The 17,908-nt window shown below is 31.9% G+C and overlaps 1 protein-coding gene across 3 annotated transcripts in view; it reads right to left on the reverse strand.

The window, feature by feature from the left end:
- LOC106460360 (G-protein coupled receptor 143-like) overlaps positions 1-17,908 on the reverse strand; it is a 122,788-nt gene that overhangs the window by 29,065 nt on the left and 75,815 nt on the right. For all 3 annotated transcript variants that reach the window (XM_022387063.1, XM_022387064.1, XM_022387065.1), the window contains one exon: positions 13,778-13,887. In XM_022387063.1, coding sequence (XP_022242771.1) covers positions 13,778-13,887 — 110 coding nt within the window. The remainder of the gene's footprint in view (positions 1-13,777; positions 13,888-17,908) is intronic.

A 17,908-nucleotide genomic window follows, 5' to 3' on the forward strand; every position in this document is an offset into this window, starting at 1 on the left:
ATAAGTCCAACCAGCCAATCTGCTCATACTTACATACTAACCTAAGCCTAGCATTTAGCCCTAATGACCTACTTATAACTTCATCCCCACAATTAATTCTGGGCAGTATCCCTAACAAAATTAAGTTATGGTCTTTTTCTTTAAATGACTTTATCAACCCCTTATACTTATTAATTAGCTCCTCTGACCTACCTTTCCCTACATCATTAGTCCCTGCATGCACTACAAAAACTGCATCTCTGCTAGCCCCCTTTGTTATATTTCTTGTTCTGTCAGTTATATCCTCCACCTGTGCCCCTGAGTAGCTTACTCTGATTCTTTTCTCCCTATTTACCCCACAGACTATTCTATCCACATGCCTTATCAAGGAATCACCTATAACTATAACCTCCTTATCATCCACATCCTTCTCTGACCCTTTTGTTTTCCTTCCCTCCAATAGTTCCTCATCTGCAGAAGCCAAGGGCTGAAATTTGTTGCTCAACAGAATAAGCTCATTATAAATAAATTCACCACTTTTAGCCCTAACAGTACTCTTTCTAACTTCCTTAATGTTCAATCTAACAACTATGTATCCTTACAATAGCACTCTGAGTAGTTTCCAATGCAAAAAGCTACACCATAAGGGTGTCATGTCAAAAGCATACCTCTCTTCCCTGCAAGTTTTCCATAATTCATTCATAGTCTAATCACATAGAAATCCATAGATGATGACTTGACCAAAATGTCTTCATGTGGAATGGTATGAACACCCATTTCCTTCCCCATCTGTTTGAGGAATGGAACAATTGAATAGGTGTATGACTAAAAGCCTTATCTTGGTGAGCCCATATCCTATTGGCCTTGTTTCAGTACAAAGCCGGTACTTCTGAGTGTTTTACAGGGTCCTATACTTTATTTTGATAGTAAACAGAGTTCACTTTTTCTTTTGCATTTACTATCCTGATTCCTATCTTGTCCCTGGTATAGTATCCAGCAATCATGAATCCTTTGAAAAATGGTTTTCAATAAGGTCATATACCACTTTTGGAATTTTGTTTCACTCTCTCACCAGTAGAAAATGACACTTGTTACATTTATCAACGTACATACACATGCTTTGTCAAGCATGACCATGTACTGCCATTATTGCATGGCTAGGTACAATTCATATAATTTTCTACAGTTGGTCTTCCTTTCCTGGTATGTGACTTGTGTTGCTTTTCTGAATTTGAGATATTTCTTTAATTTGTTTCATACTGTTGCCTACTGGACGATCCTGGTTCCCCACGTTGATTCATATTCCTTTGTTTTTCAGTGCTGTTAGTATAAATGATATCCTCCCATTCTGAAAATTCTAAATCCCAATCTGAACAACTCTTTATGATCAAAGTATATGAATATTCCCTATCAAAAATTGCTGTTACATAACCTTCCCCAAAATGATCAGTTTTTGATTAGTTCACACTATGTATGATATGGCAAACAGTGTCAAGATGTAGTTCTGGCATACACTGTTCCTTCATAACTTTATATCAGCTATAGTTGACAGATAACTTGCTGAGTTACATATTCAATGTTTTTTTATATAACATACTCAACTCTGTATACTGTAGAATTTCTCACAGAAAAAGTAATACATAAAATTCTAATGCATGTTATAAAGGTTAGGAAAAGAAATTATACAACCAATACTGAAGAAATCAAGCAATACAAAACTTTTACAAAATCACAGAAAACTAACAGTGTTAATAAGTACAAAGACTTAAAGTAAGTATAATGTACATTAGTCAATGACACTTCACAATGAAATACAACACTAAAGTTTCCAAGAATGTTATAAAATAAAACTTCATGCAACAGATCAAAAAAGAATAAGGCAGTAAATTATTATGAATTAGCCCGAAAACACATCAATCGTAATATAATGCTAAATTGTCATACAGATATTTCCACCAGTTAGCTAATTATTTTATTAGCTCACAATTAAATTGTGTGCCAAGTGTATCTGTACTAAAACTGAAACAATGCCTTTCTTATATTTCTTCAGATATTTTCCTTCACACACACATATGAATATTTCTACAAACATTTCTCATTTATAAATATTTATGCTTGTACCTTCACTTTCAGATGTGTTTCTGTAAGGATCTTAAAGAAGTATTTCTATTAAAATATAATTTACACCACCAAATTAACAATTCCTTCAAAGGTGATTATGGTGTTTTATCAACATGTTGTTGTTGTGCATTTTATTTAGCTGAAATTTCTCATAAACTAACCTAATTATCATTATGTATTATTAGTGGAATTTGATAATGTAATGTTGATCAAAGTGATAGTGGAACTACATCAAATTGATTAAAAATACCATGCAGAGAAAATACTCATCAATGCAATGAAAACAGTACAGGCAAACATATACCTATATCAATGTCTAAAATCTCAGGTATTACTATTGAGTTAAAGTCACTTCATTAAAGATATCAACTAATCTATCAGCTTTATTCATTACCATTTAAATATTTGCAACAAATAACAACATCCATGTATCTATCCATACATTACTTTATGTTATGCAATGCAAAATCATATCATACATGTAACATATTTTTCATAAAACACCCTTCTTATAAACATATGCTACATGTAACATATTTTACATAAAACACCTCTCTTATAAACATATGCTACATGTAACACATTTTGCTTAAAACACCTTTCTTTTGGTGTATCATCTTTTTTTATATTTAACAATGAAAATAGTAGCACTAGGCAACACAAATATAAATTTTGGCAAGCTAGGAGTCATCCTCAACTAAGACAGTTTCATTTTTCTAACAGGGTGGTTGGCTTTTGGAATGGGTTGCCTTCAGATGTTGTAGAGCTTGATAAGTATATGAATGAAAAGGACTGGGTTTAAAATTGGGCTTGCAGCCTTTTCTGGAATTGTCTGAAAGTTCTACAACAATATACTCATACTTGACATTCAATAATGTTCACCATCCATGATATAAAGGATTTTATTGAAATTTTAGTTTAAAAATGACCTATCAGAGTAGATTTTATTGTAGTATTTCTTTGTAGATGCAATTATCAATGAAAGTGCCTTGCTTTTCTGTTGCAACACTCGTGACATTTTCACTAAAGAAATACAAATAATTTTTTAAGTTTGTTTTTGATTGTTTTAGATTTGAAACTTACTCTGTTTTTGTACTTTTTATTCATTAAATCTGAAAGTTACTCCTTTTAGTTTGTATTTTTTATTGGTTAAATCTGAAACATATCATTTTTGTGGAAATTTCAAATGTTTTATTTATTGCTCAGCTATAAAAATACTGCCTAGTTATACAAATATTACTCAGTTATGATTGGTGATGATTGGTGCGGTAGTTTCCGAGATTTGAGTTTTGGACGTATACATTGCAAGCTCAATTATAATAAGATTTCATATTTTTTTATGGTGGTTATGAGGTCAGTCAATTTGACCAACCCTGTATACAATTAGAGTAGAGAAAACAGTAGATAAAATGTAAAATTTTACTGAAAAAAAAAAGTTTGAAATTTATTTAGGAGCTTTTAGAGATTATGCAAGTGAAATCTGACAATTTTCAGATGAAGAAAAAGTATTTTTAATCTTATCATGAAAATCATTTTGCACACGGAGTAGTCAACACTTTGACTCCATGTATTCATGGAGAAATGTTTAGTAAAAAATAGTTCATTAATAAATCTGATTTTTTGTCTATAAAGCTTTCAATAAGCATTACAAAATTTCATGAAGATACACAAAACGTTAAAAGTTATAGTAGGGAAACTCTAAAGGTCAATTTGGGGTCAAGATTTAGGTCAAATCAATTGAGCCCATAGTGAGAGAGTTAATGTGTTCTCCCAGTTTTGACTTCACCACTTGTGGTTTATCACTAATAAGAAAACTAATTTTCAGTTCTTCCTCCAACCAGTCCCATCTGAATTTGTTTTTAAATTAACTATCAAATTCTCTAGCCACTTCTTCATACTGTTTGATAATCTTTGTTAATACTCTTATTCATTCAACCTTTAAATAACATTATTAAAATTCTTAATGAATTTTCATGTAATACATTCTTCCCCAAAACGCAACATTTTGTAAAATCAGGAAAGCCTATTAACTAGATTCTAACTGATAAAATACTGAGTACTTATATGCAAAATATCAAAATGTAGAGAATATGTCATTGTTGTGAGGGGCTGAAATTTGATAGTACTTCTCTATAAAAGCTCAGTTTTGAGTATGTTTTACTTCTGAGTGTCACTGGAACAGTAAAACAAACAATAAAGTATTTCCCCCCTCCAACTTTCTCCCTGGCAATAAGTAGAAAATTCTCATCCCTTTATATAATATAAAATACATGTATACTGCCACACACATATGTACACATACTAAACGAACATACATTATACAGCCATTATCGCAGCTTAAACTGAGTTGCTAACATAAAATATCCTGTAGATTTTATAATATGAAATTCCACTCAATAGTTTGTAAAATATGGATCACCATCTACACTACTGAACAGTTTCAATCCCAGCCATGTTGAAGTGTTAACACTTCAGTGGATCTTCTAGTTCAGGTGAGCTGTTCTATAATCAGTTCTACTATAAGAAAATTCTAGCATCTTCCTCATCATTTAGCTGAGTTTAGATCATAAAATATTGTTCTCTGATTTCTAGTTCAATCAGTGCACAATGGGTTCATCAGTAACACAGAGCTTTAGCTTGTCAATATTTTCAACATGATTTTTTCATGCCACATGACCACTAATGCTAACAGTTTGATAGACTGAGCTGTCTAAGGATGAGATAAGGGCCAATCATGCAAGAACTGAATTGCTTACACACTGCAGGAGCATCCCAGGACTATGTGGAGTTGTTAAAATTTGCATTAGTTGATGCAAGTGAATGTGCATATCAGCAGATGGGTAATGGTTACATGTGTCAAAAGAGATGGCATTAAAAAACAGAAGGGAACAAAAGTTATGGTTTTCTATGTGGTGGACCAAATATGATATCCATTCAGAGTTACACTTCATGTCTGAACACCAGTAAATTCAGCAAACAATCAAATGACTGTTGAGCCATTGCTCTGTAAGCCTTTTTTTTGTAAGGAAGGGGTTTGTCCCAGTTATTTAAGGAAAATTCACATACTTTGCTACAATGCAACTGACATTCCATATATTTAGTTCAGCTAAACCAAAGACTGAGGATGATATAATGAGTGTATGTATTTTTTGCACCTAGCACCACTCTGCAAGCAACCCATCTCAATCTTTCTATGTGGTCTAAACTGTGCTATCTACTATTCAATGAAGTTATAAGATATCCACTGCTCTGGTCTACAAACCATTGGATAAATTTCTGCTGAATTGTAGAACTAATTAATAATAAAAAGCACACATCAATTACTATTATCAACTTACATTCTGCAATGAAATAGACTCTCACTTTCTGATGGATTTTATACTGTCAAAGTCCACTTATTTACTCAACAGCACATACAGTACAATGTAAATACTATCTTTCAATGTCTTGATATGAATATAGCCAGAAAAACCACCAACACATAAACAGTAATACTATTCCAGTATTTGTATCATGCAAAGTTAAAATTATCTCATGTCTTAGAGCTCCAAGGATAACTAGCTGCATTAACAGATTTTGCATCACACTTATGTAGTTAATTCAAAGCAGAGGTACAGCTCATCATCATGTACTTGTTCATGTATAAAAATCATAAGTTTCATGAATCCATGCTGTGTAGCCTGATTTGTAAAGAGTGTATTTTGTACAACATATAACATACCCAAGCTTCATATGAGTCCTTCAGTTGCTCTTACTGAAGTTCTCCATTTGTTACCCATGGAGGCTATTCATGAATGAAATCACCATTGCTGCTACACATTTTCAAAATTAAAGGAAAAGACAAATTCATCATCTAGCAAGATAATCCATTTACATTACCTCACTGTTTCCTCAGATGAGATAAAAAATTACTCCTGCAGTGTTATAATTTAATGTGCAATCATATCTTCTAAATTCTTGAAATTCCTTAGCTATTACATATTTAAAATAGAATGATACAAAACTGACATACACCATCTCAAATTCTGATAGTAGTTTAAAATTTGCTTTCATCATTTATTTCAACTATCCAGTAGTTGAATGCCAAATCTAGACTGTTGAACTAACATACTGTCAGTCATTCATCTGTTCTTGGCAAAGGAAAGGGACAAGTATGAGAGCATTCACTCACCTGAAGTTCACACAAAACAATGGCATTTTATTTTTTTCCCTCACTACTTACTCTGATGATCAAGCATTCTCTGATTGATGTATTTCTCCAACCTTCATTATCTGTTCTTTCAGTACTGGCAATATTTCCTGGGCTTTAAGGAATTCTATGTGGTGGTTATCATATTGGATATACATCACCTGTGTTAATGTGATGTACTATCCAGGGGGTCATCTGATCTACCAAGTTCTTGTCACTGTTTTGAGTACAGGTTGTTTACGCAATCCACAGTCAGTGGTCTTACATTTTCTGGTAATCGTGTAATTACTCTTGGTTTAGGTGCAACTACCCATTTGACAGCTCAAGTGACTTATGCAACATTCACCATGATGATGACCATTACATCTTGAAGCTGACTGTACTACAAACCAAAACCATCATGTGCAAAAAGTGGCTCTCTGACTGATGTATATATTCCAACAAATCAAAAATAGTTTCTGGATAGAAAACAGCATGTTTCACGCACTGAATATATGAGCATAGCAAACGTTTGATAACACACAACGCTGACTCCATATAACACCCCAAAAAACAAACTAGTATATTCTCAGGAAATGTGATTCCTTCCTCTACATGTACTTGTGCAGTTCAATGTTTCCAGGCTCTGAAAGGCTGACACAGGATTGTTTTATCACAGAGCTGTAACTCACATGTTAAGCAGACCAAATTGTCTGATATATTCTGCAGTGGACTAATTCCCAATGTTTGATCCCAAGTTAGAGATAATGACTTTATTCTGCAAAAAACAGTACTGATATGTAGACACAGATGCACCTCTTCACTTACTTGCAACTTACCTCTATTAGTCAAAACACAGTCAGAAATGACTGGCTAAAGTGTTTGATACATTGCAATATTCATAAAAAACTTATCCTAACATCATGAATATTTTTGAAAAGTATGTATCATCTCACTTCAAGCTCAGGATGATCCAAACTAGCCACCAGTTGATAGCCAGAAACAACCCAAGCACCACTTGTTTAAACTACAATATTAAGTGATTACATTTGATTCATAGATTAGTACAGTGTTCCTCCAACATGATTCATACAAGCACAAAAACAAAGTTTGTGGCAGGTGCTGCCAGAGAGATGCCTCCTTTTTAGTCATCAGCTCACAAACAACAATGTCCAAAGAAAAAAATGTTGGCAGTAGGTGGTGACAACCAGTTGCATTCTCCTTAGTCAGTAACTATTACTAACAATGGAAGATAGCTTTAGCAGCTTTGCCAAAAAAAGACAGGGTGAGCAAGTTTGGTAGCAATATTTCAATTACTTGGATGATTAGGATAATCAGAAACACTAATTTCAATTACTTGATTACTTCCATGACAACCAATTTTATCTGAATTTCAGTTAATCAACAGTTGGAAAAATCAAAAACAGTAATAATAAGATATGATGATTTTGATTATTGATCATTTTTATAATAATTGATATGACTGGAATTTCAATTAATTGATTGTTGGTAATAAAAAACAGTAATAAATGGAAGCACTAATTTCAGTTGATTTAATTGCGATTTAGATTAGTCAACTATTACCTGACAATAACAAAAGTGACTGCTTCTGAAAAGTAACTGATTATATCAATTACCTCTTTCAGCATGGGCTCAGTCCCTGAAACCAATCTTGTAACCATTTTGTGCTTATTATAGTTTTCATGCTATAATTTTTCAATTATTAAGCGTATGTTAATGAAATTTGGCAGATTATCAGTAAACATTACAATGCTTTCACACAATATATCAAATTTTTTTCATTAAGTCTTAAGGTTTGTAAAGCAATGTTTTTATCATGCCTTTTTTTTCTTTTTACATGTTGCCTATCCAACATGCAAAGTAATTTTCATTTTAAGATTAAAAATACTTTTGTGCATCAGAAAATTTTCAAATTTCACATGCAAAATCTTAAAATGTCCAGATAGTTATCAAACGTTTCTTAGGAAAAAAACTTTATATTTTATCTGTTATTTTCAGTAACAAATCTATATACGGGTTTGGTCAATTAGGAAATAAATATAAATTATGCCTATTTCATTCTAGGATGACTGCAAATTATAACACGAAAACATCTTACTTCATATAAAACCAGCATTTATTTACTTACATCCAACTTTGTTTATAACACAATATCTTATTTCATACAAAACCAGTCTTCCCTTGTATGAATTCCATTTTCATGCAGTTGTATATCAGGGATGACTTAATACAAAGCCAATTATGTGCACCATTCCCACACCTTTTATAATATATCACATTATTATATATAAAGCCAGTTTTTTCTCATTCCATCCAACCTTTCTTGCAATATATGTTTTACTTCATACTGCCAAGACTTAACTGTGGGGATGAAATTATAAGTAGATCACTAAGATTGAATGGTAGGCTTAAGTTGATATGTAAGGAAGAGCAAGTTGGCTGATTCAATATATGGGACCAGTTCAGTGAGAAAAGGGAGCTTTTACAAATGAATGGTTTACACTTAAAGAGTGTAAGGATTGGCTTGTTTACAATGTCTATTAACTCAACTTTAAACTAGGATTAGATTGTGGAGAGGGGCAGAATAATGAAGAAAAATATAATGTAGAGAGAGGTATAGTGTGGAAACAGAGTACAAAGGTAGTCTTTAATGATAGACTGAATTGTTATTATTATAATACTAGAAATAAAATAGAACTGGTCAGAACAGAGGATTCAGATATAATGGAATAACTGAAACCTGGCTAAATGTAGACAATTTTGATAACAGGAATTTCTTTGAAGTAGAAGGTTATAGGATGTTATTAGAGTACTAAAATATGGGAAGGAGTGGCTTTATATGAAAAATGTGAGTTACATCTTCTTCAAAGTGAGGATATCAAAGCTAATAGCAATGAGGTTGAATCTATTTAGTTTTCTGTTAGCGATTATAAGGGGAGAAGGCTTTTAGTTCAAATTTGTTACAGGCCACCAGACAAAAATGATAAAATTAATGAGAAACTCTACAGTGAGACAAAGAATTCATCTGCTAATGAAGTCATATTATGGGAGATTTTAATTTCAGGCATATAGATTGGGAAATTTTACAGTCAAATCATGAAAGAGATGGTTTTCTTCAACAATTAGTCATGGAATCTACCGGGAACAATGCTATTTTAGTTTATAGTTAATTTTTGATAAAGAAATGGTTGACAGGGTAGATATTGGGGAACATCTGGGTGCAAATGATCATTGCTCAGTTAAATGTGATGTTCTGCTGCATATGGAAATAAGGAATAATGATATTTTTGGTTCCAACTTAAAAAACAACAAATTTTAAAGAAATGAGACAAGAATTATCTGTTATGAATTGGGCAACTGAATTAGTTGGAAAAACTGATCAAAGTTGGAAAATTTTTAAAAATACATTCTGAAATATTCAGGATAGACATGTTCCTTATATACAAAAAATGGTGGTTGCAAATAAAAATCAGGTTGGCTCACAAAGGATATAAAAGATAAAATTAAAGAACAGCATTATAAATATAATAGCTTTAAAGTGACTGCAACAATGAGAGATAAAGAGAATTTGTTAAATGGAAAATTAAGAAATAAAAAACTACATGAAAAGGTTGGCTGAAAATGTAAAAATTAATAATAATTATTTTTTCAAATACACTAAGGGTAAACAAACTAAAGTAAGACCTTTGAGGGATTATACAGGAAGGCTACTATCTGATGATTATGGGATAGATGGGTTATTAAATTCTACTTTTCTTTAGTTATAATTAATGAAGATTTAAACAATATTCCTCATCCTGAGAGTTGCTAGATAGAAATAAAATTAAACAAGATGATCACATTAATTCTGAGCTTGTTAAGAAAAAATTGGGAAGTTTAAAGGATGATAAAGCTCTTGGGCTAGATAATATTTACTCATGGATTTAGAAAGAGGTTAAGGATTGGATATATGAGCCACTTGCTACTATTTCTTTTGTAAGTCCTTGAACAGTGAGCAGGTGCCAGATGATTGGAAGTTGGCTAATGTTACTTCTCTTCTCAAGGGAGGTGATAAGAATTTTCCAAGTAATTATAGGCCTATTATACTTACATCAATGATGGGAAAAGTTTTCGAAAGTCTGATAAAAGATGCTTTGCAAAAGTCATTTAATAAAGCTTAACATTTTTTCTGATAGTCAGCATAGTTTCACTAGGGAAAAATCTTGCCTTAATAATATTTTGACATTATTTGAAGATGTTACTGCTTATGCATATGAAGGTATGGGTGTAGATTTGATGTATTTGGATTTTCAAGAAGCATTTGACAAAGTGTTGCATAAAAGGCTTGTTACAGAAGTTATCTCTGGAGGTGTGGGGGATAGGTTAGCTCATTGAATAGAAAACTGGCTAGATGGAAGAAAGCAGAGAATTGTTATAAATGGAGTTCTGTCAAACTGGATTAATGTTAAGAGTGGAGTACCTCAGTGCTCATTGTGAGGACCTTTGCTCTTTTTTTGATTTACATCAATGACATAGATGAAGTGGTCAATACATTATTTAAATTTGCTGATGGCATTGAAGTTTTGGTTGTTGCTGGCTATGAGGAGGATGCTACCTACTTACAAAAAGATTTGGATCATTTAGTGAGTTTGGCAAATAGATGTCAGATGACTTTTAATTTAATAAATGTGAATTATAATTCAAATTATGATGATAATAATTTTGATGGAATAACCTTAAGAGTGTTATGGATGAAAAAATCTTGGTGTTCTGGTTCATCAGTCTCTTAAGTCATCCAAGCAAAGTACTGTTGCTTGTGACACAGCAAAAAGGATTTTAGACTGTATCTACACAGATATTGAGCACATATCTAAAGAGGTTATAATGTCAGGGTTCTAGTTAATTCAAACTCCCAGGTTCTGTATGCATGAGATTTGACTCTCCTGGGTACCAATTATGTACTGCAAAATGCCCAAAAAATGTGAGGCAAGTACAAGTACTTTGACTCAAACTTTTTACCATAACATACAGTTTACACATAGCTGTTTGCAATAAACTTTTAACAGATTTCATCAATGACAAGTACCACAGGATTAACCCTTTCATCATGGGTAGGTCAAAGTGCGCATGTCACAACCTTTCACAGAGTTAAATTTAAAATTCAATTAAACTACTTTATTATCAATATATATGAATAAACTTGGAATCAGAACACAGATAATAAATCAAAGTTTAGTATTATTTAAGTTTTGAGTTCTTACTTTTATAAGGAGATATTTATAAAAATTCTCAATCTCCCCTAGTATGAGAACTATGACATTTGTTATCTGTGTCTTCTTTTTTCTCAAATTTTTTTTTACCACCCCTTCGAGAAGTATGAAATTTAATGTAAATTACCCATTATAATGTTTTTATTGTTCAAGCAAAATATAAGTTACATGGCTTTTACAGAGCAATAAAAGAGAAAATCGAACTCCTCTTGCCAGGCCCATCTGTCAGATTCTCTCTTTCAGAACTTGCTAATAGTTCTCTCTTTATTATATTATTTATAACTAATAGAAAGCTAAAGTTTTTCACTATCAAGTGATGTATTATATTATTTTGTTGTCTGTACAGAGAATTGTCTATTGTCCTTACAATTCAAATTATTCTCACAGGAAATATATTGATGAGATTAGCTGAATTTTTAATTGCTTTTGTCGCACAGTTAGAAAAACAGAAAAATTGTAATAGTTATGGAACATTGTTTCCTTTTTGCATGTTATTATTCTCTGTTCTTTGGTGCATTATTTACTTAAATAGAACTTATATAATGCAGTAGTACAATTAGTATAAAAAAAAGTAAGGATAAGTTTCATCGACAGTCGAGAGTAAAAAAAAAGAAAGACCCAGGCAAGTACTTTATTTCTTGTTTTTCATGTGTATTCTTTATTTATTATTATAAAAGTAACTAAAAAGTAAAAATTGAAAACCTTTTAGGTTAGCTAAAATAAAAAAAAATAAAAAAATAATAATAATTTTTATGAGGTACGCTCACGAGTGGTCCATGTGTTATGTAATTCGATACTGTAATGTGAGCTGTACATTCACCAGATGATTTTCAATTTAAAGGGCAATAAAACAATGAAACTTAAGTACAACCAAATGTATACTGTTAGAAACTTTAAGCTATTTAGTATAAACAATTGCAGTTTCTGTTACAATTTGCAGTCATTACAGAAAGGAAATAGGGGGAATTTATAATTATTTCCTAATTTGTCTATGGTGGTTATGAGGTTGGTCAAATCAACCGATCTCAGATAGAGTTAGGATAAAGAAAATAACAGATGAAATATAAAGTTTTCTGAAAAATACAACAAAAAACATTTGATATTTATTTAGGAGGTTTTAGGAGTTGTGCAAATGATATTTGAAAATTTCAGAACGAAGAAAAATATTTTTAATCTTATCATGAAAATTATTTTGCACTCATAAAGGGAAACAACATGCAGTGTAAATTGATATTGAAGTGCTTTTTTGTTTTTGAGTTTATTAATTTCTACCTATGGTACTCTTGAAAATCTCACTGGGATTCTTGAAAAAAGTTGAGAGTCTGGGACCATAGTGAGAACCCTGAATGTCACTGGTTAGGCCAAATTTAGAGGACTGTCTTGGGTATTTTACCCTAAAAATACATTCAACTGTTGGAAAGGGTTCAAAGGAGGATTACTAGGACAATACCTGGGGATAGAAAGGTTGTAATACAAGGTTAGGTTAAGATGTCTGAACTTGTTTTCTCTTGAAAAAAGAAGAGTTAGAAGGGGCCTAAATGGACCAAAAGATCCCTTATTGTCCTTCAATGTTTTGTTAAACAAAGCAAGTCCTTTTTCTGGGTAAACTTCACCTCCCTTGTAACACATTACTTCATACTACACTGATCTTCTTTGATGAACACCTGAACCTTCTTGCAACAACAACAATAAATCCATGACAGGAATTTAGGTTTAATATCTTTCAAGCCTCAAAAGGATTTTTGGGGCCTGAAAGACAACCCAGGATGTTCAGATAAATTGTTAAAGCCACACAAATTTGGATGGAAACTAGCCTCTTGGCTAAAGTTAATAGAGCAGAATGCTCAATGTGAGTTGAAGATGCTATGTGTACTGACCCAAGCCGTCTTGCAATATGTCCTATTTCATATCTAAAGCCAGTTCCCTTTAACATTAATTTATTTTTCTTTACTTGGGTTTTACTATACAAATGGAATTGTGTAAATGTTTAGAAAGTAGTTACAATATAAGAACAGAAAATATAATACCATGTACAAGCAGACAGGCAATATACTTATATTGTAGGCAACTTTGAATACATTAAAAACAATGTTGATAAATTTAGTAGCTATAAGAGATATGCACTATTTTCAGAATAAATATTTTATTTAATTAAATGAGCTCTAAAATAACTAATATGAGGCCATAAGTATTATTGCCTACAAACAAATACTACAGATTAACAACTAAACAAACATACCTTTGTTTGATGCTACACAATACAGCACAGGATTCACAATCATCACAGTTAATATAGGAATGTATGTAATTAAATAATTTGTCAAAACATGAAAGACATTGGAGTGACATCTGTAAATACAGAAATAACTTAATCAAACAACAGGCCTTCACAATTACCACTGAAGAGCATATAACAGGGTAATAGTGTTGTTCTGCAACACTGTGTCAAAGCATAAGTTGGTTATACAGTTTTTACAGTATATTTCAAATGTTAAGTCAATAACATGCATCAATGAAAGAACAAGAAAACACTGTACAAACTTAAGTTACATCTTTAAAAATGATGGCTAACGCAACAAATCAGAAACCTTGTTTGTATTTGAAACCTAGCTGTATGTAATAAATTGTATCAAAACTATGCTTTTAAAGAAAGCAATCAAATTATTCAGAAGACATATTTTCATCTACAGGAGAAAAGATATATAAATATATATACATACACACAAAATTAAAAGTAAATTCATGAGAGAGAAGAAAAAAATTGCAGCCACTGAATAAATATCCAAAATTGGAGCACAAATCATAAGGGTGGAAGATGGGAGCTATACTTATAATATTGGTTGGGCCTATAGTTTAGTATAGTAATACCTTAACATCTTGGCATTTATGTCCAAACTTCATATTAGGGTCTGAAATGCTAACTTAAAGGGCAGTTTTGCTGTCTCTCCCATTTATGTAATGTATTCTGTTATTTATTGCTGCTTTTTATATTTTTTATTTCCTTTGTGAGCAACCACCTTCCCACATCTGTTTGCAGACAGAAAAAGGTGGTAAAGACATTGTGGGCTAGAGCACCCACATCTGCTCATTTTTTATTTTATTTTTTCTTAATCATGTGAGGCCAACAAAGTTGAGGTTAAACTGGATAGATGGCATACCCTCAATGCAATTTGGGTCTTACTGCTGCCAGTACCTCTAGAAACCAGGGCACATTACATGATGACCCACCTTATGATTTGTGCCCTAGTGTTGGATGTTGTATTGTGTCTGTGATTTTTTCCCCTTCTCTCTCATGAATTTACATTTAGTTGTACTTCATCAAAGGTTTAGATATGCTGTGCAAGATTCACACTATCCTTCTTTATAATGTATTATCTTCTTTAATTTTTAGCTTTTTGAAACTTATATACACACACAAATGCACAAAATGTAGAAAACACAAGAAATTTATTGTCAATTACAGATATTCATCAATCTAGTTAGTATGTTGTTTTCTTAAGGTTGTTTCGAAATATCAAACTAGTTTAAAATAATGCTGTATTAAAATATTTAAATTCAAGATAAATATAATTAAAACACGCAAATGATAAACATTTTTTAAGTACACAAAAATTATTCTAAGACCATCAACAGTCTCAAAAGGGACACTATATGTTTCTACATGTTTTGCTAGTAGTCACAGTAGAATGCGAGTAGTTATGACTTGAATGTCTAAAAGACCACAAATTAGCAGTTAAGTCCCTTGTAAGAGATATTGATGGGAAAGAAACTGTGTCCAATACGGAGGCTTATCAATACAACTTTTTGTCTCTGAATCCTATAGAAACTAGACAGCCAAACAACAACAGAAGGATATATCTGGAAAAGTTTGTTGTGATGTTGCTCACTCCAAATTGAATGCCAACCAGTGTGAAGCCTTGCTTTGATGAAAGGTTTGAAATATACACAAGGAACAAGTAGGACTGCAATATTGCCAAAGCAGACAGATTTTACTACACTGTCAACAAACTTGTTCCTGCAAATACCAACATGACCAGGAATTCAGAAAAATGGGCTAGTTTTGTCTGAATATCCAAGAGAATTGGCTAAGAACTGATGATATGCGATTCCAGAGCCTTGAAAGAGCTAAGCAAGTCAATATCGAATGTACAATTAGGGTACTGCTTAGCTTCCATATGATCCAAAGCAAGTGAAATGGCATATAACTCAGCAGTGAACAAAGAAACTGTAGAAAGGATCCTGTAACAACTACAAAACCACAGCAATCCATGGTGGAACACACAGTGTCTCTTGATTTCAAGCCATCCATAAAAATGGGAAAATAATAGTTCAAAATATATTCAGTAAAAAGAAAATATGGTATTTCCAGTCAGGAGTATGATTTTTTTCAGGTGAGTCTAAGAAATGTCACAGGTGGGGATTGTAACAAGCCATAGTGGGATGGGCTAATCATTGGATCATGCAATATCATATAATGTCATACCCATTTCAGTCAACTGTTCTTGGATATGAAAGCCAAATGTAGAAATACTAGATCATCTATTTGTAAAAAGCACAGCCCACAGAGGAATTAACCCTTTCACCTCAGGTATCTTTTACTATGCATGACAGAAACTTTTAATGTCTTAAATTCAAAAGTTTATTAAACTACTTTTTGTTTATGTAATACCAATTAATATGGCATAAACACTTAGCTAATAATCCATATTTTACAAGTTTTAAGTTCTTAATTCAATAAGAGAATATAAAAAAAATCTTGAACTTCCCCTAGTGTAACACTCATGACATACTTTCTCTAAGCATCTTTGACGTCATTCTAGAAACAAAACAGGGGTAATCTAGATTTTTTTTTTTTTTTTGGTGGTTACAAGGTCGGTCAAATTGAGTGATCCCATTTTGAGTTAGTTTAGAGAAAATAACAGATGAAATATAAAGTTTTACTTAGAAAAACGTTTGAAATGTATTTAGGAGGGATTACACAAAGGAAATTTGAGATTTTTGAGATGAGAAAAAATATTTTTAATCTTAACATGAAAATTACCTTGCACATGGACTATTGAAAACAAATACTCAATATATACATGGACAAATCTTTATTTTAGTTTATTAAAAATACCTCACTAAAAATATTACTTTTTGTATGTGAAAGACTTATAATGTTAACTGAAAGACTGCCAAATATTGTGAAGATATACATACTATACTGAAAGTTACAAGTATTAAAATCTATAAAGACTTTAAATGAGTACAAAGAGGTCATGGGGTCTGTCAATTTGACCGACCCCATGTTGAGAGAGTTAAGACACAATGCCATGTGAGATGCTCCTGTAAATACTGAAGTTTCACAGCATACTGCAAAGAAAGTTGCAAATTTCTGAGGTGAAGTGGAAGATCTTTCTCACATTTATGAGCTGTAAAACATCCACATAACATTAACTTGCATGACGTTAAGATCCTAAATAGGGAAAAAGACATATATAAAACTTTGAAGCCTATAAAATTGTAGTTTTTGTACTGTTTTAGATAAGAGAAAACAACTTCTCACTTTGAACTTTAAACTCTAACAAAATATAATTTATTCATAAGACATGAAAGTTTACATTCTCCTATACCGAAAATGTATTTCTGATAATACTTACATCCGCTCACATTTAAGCTTTATCCTGATGAAAGGTTCTATTCTTTGCCTATCTAAGTGTTAGCATGAATTTTACCTCACGTGCTTCAGTCTTTATACCCCACTATATCGCCCCTAGTGATTTTAATCTTGTGACTCTTTCTATCTAAGTGAATATGCTCTCTATACCCAATCTGTATACAAGCTCCCCATTATTCTTTCTTTACTCTCTCAACATGGGGTTGTTAATTTGACCGAGTCATGTGACCTTTTGTACTCGTTTAAAGTCTTGATAAATTTAATACTTATAATTCTCAATATATTGGGTATATCTTCACGAAATTTGGCAGTCTTTCAGTTAATATTACAAGTCTTTCACATACAAAAAGTCATATTTTTTAGTAATAAAATAAAATAAGATTTATCCATGAATATATTGAGTATTTGTTTACAATAGTCCATGTGCAAAGTAATTTTCATGTTAAAATTCAAAAAATCTCAAAATCTCTAATTTCCTTTGTGTAATCTCTAAAAACCTTCTAAATGTATTTCAAACGTTTTTTTTCAGTAAAATTTTATAGTTTAACAATTTTTATTTAATTAAAAAATGCACCAAAGAATATAAACTAATAACATACAAAATGTAGACAAATTCACCCACCTCTCAAAATTTTCTTGGCTTTCTAACTATGCGACAAGAGCCGTTACAAATTCATCCTAGCTAGTCGTTAACTTTCCTATGGAAACGATGTT

The sequence above is a fragment of the Limulus polyphemus genome, unplaced genomic scaffold (genome assembly GCF_000517525.1).
Source record: "Limulus polyphemus unplaced genomic scaffold, Limulus_polyphemus-2.1.2 Scaffold759, whole genome shotgun sequence".
Taxonomy (NCBI): Eukaryota; Metazoa; Arthropoda; class Merostomata; order Xiphosura; family Limulidae; genus Limulus; species Limulus polyphemus.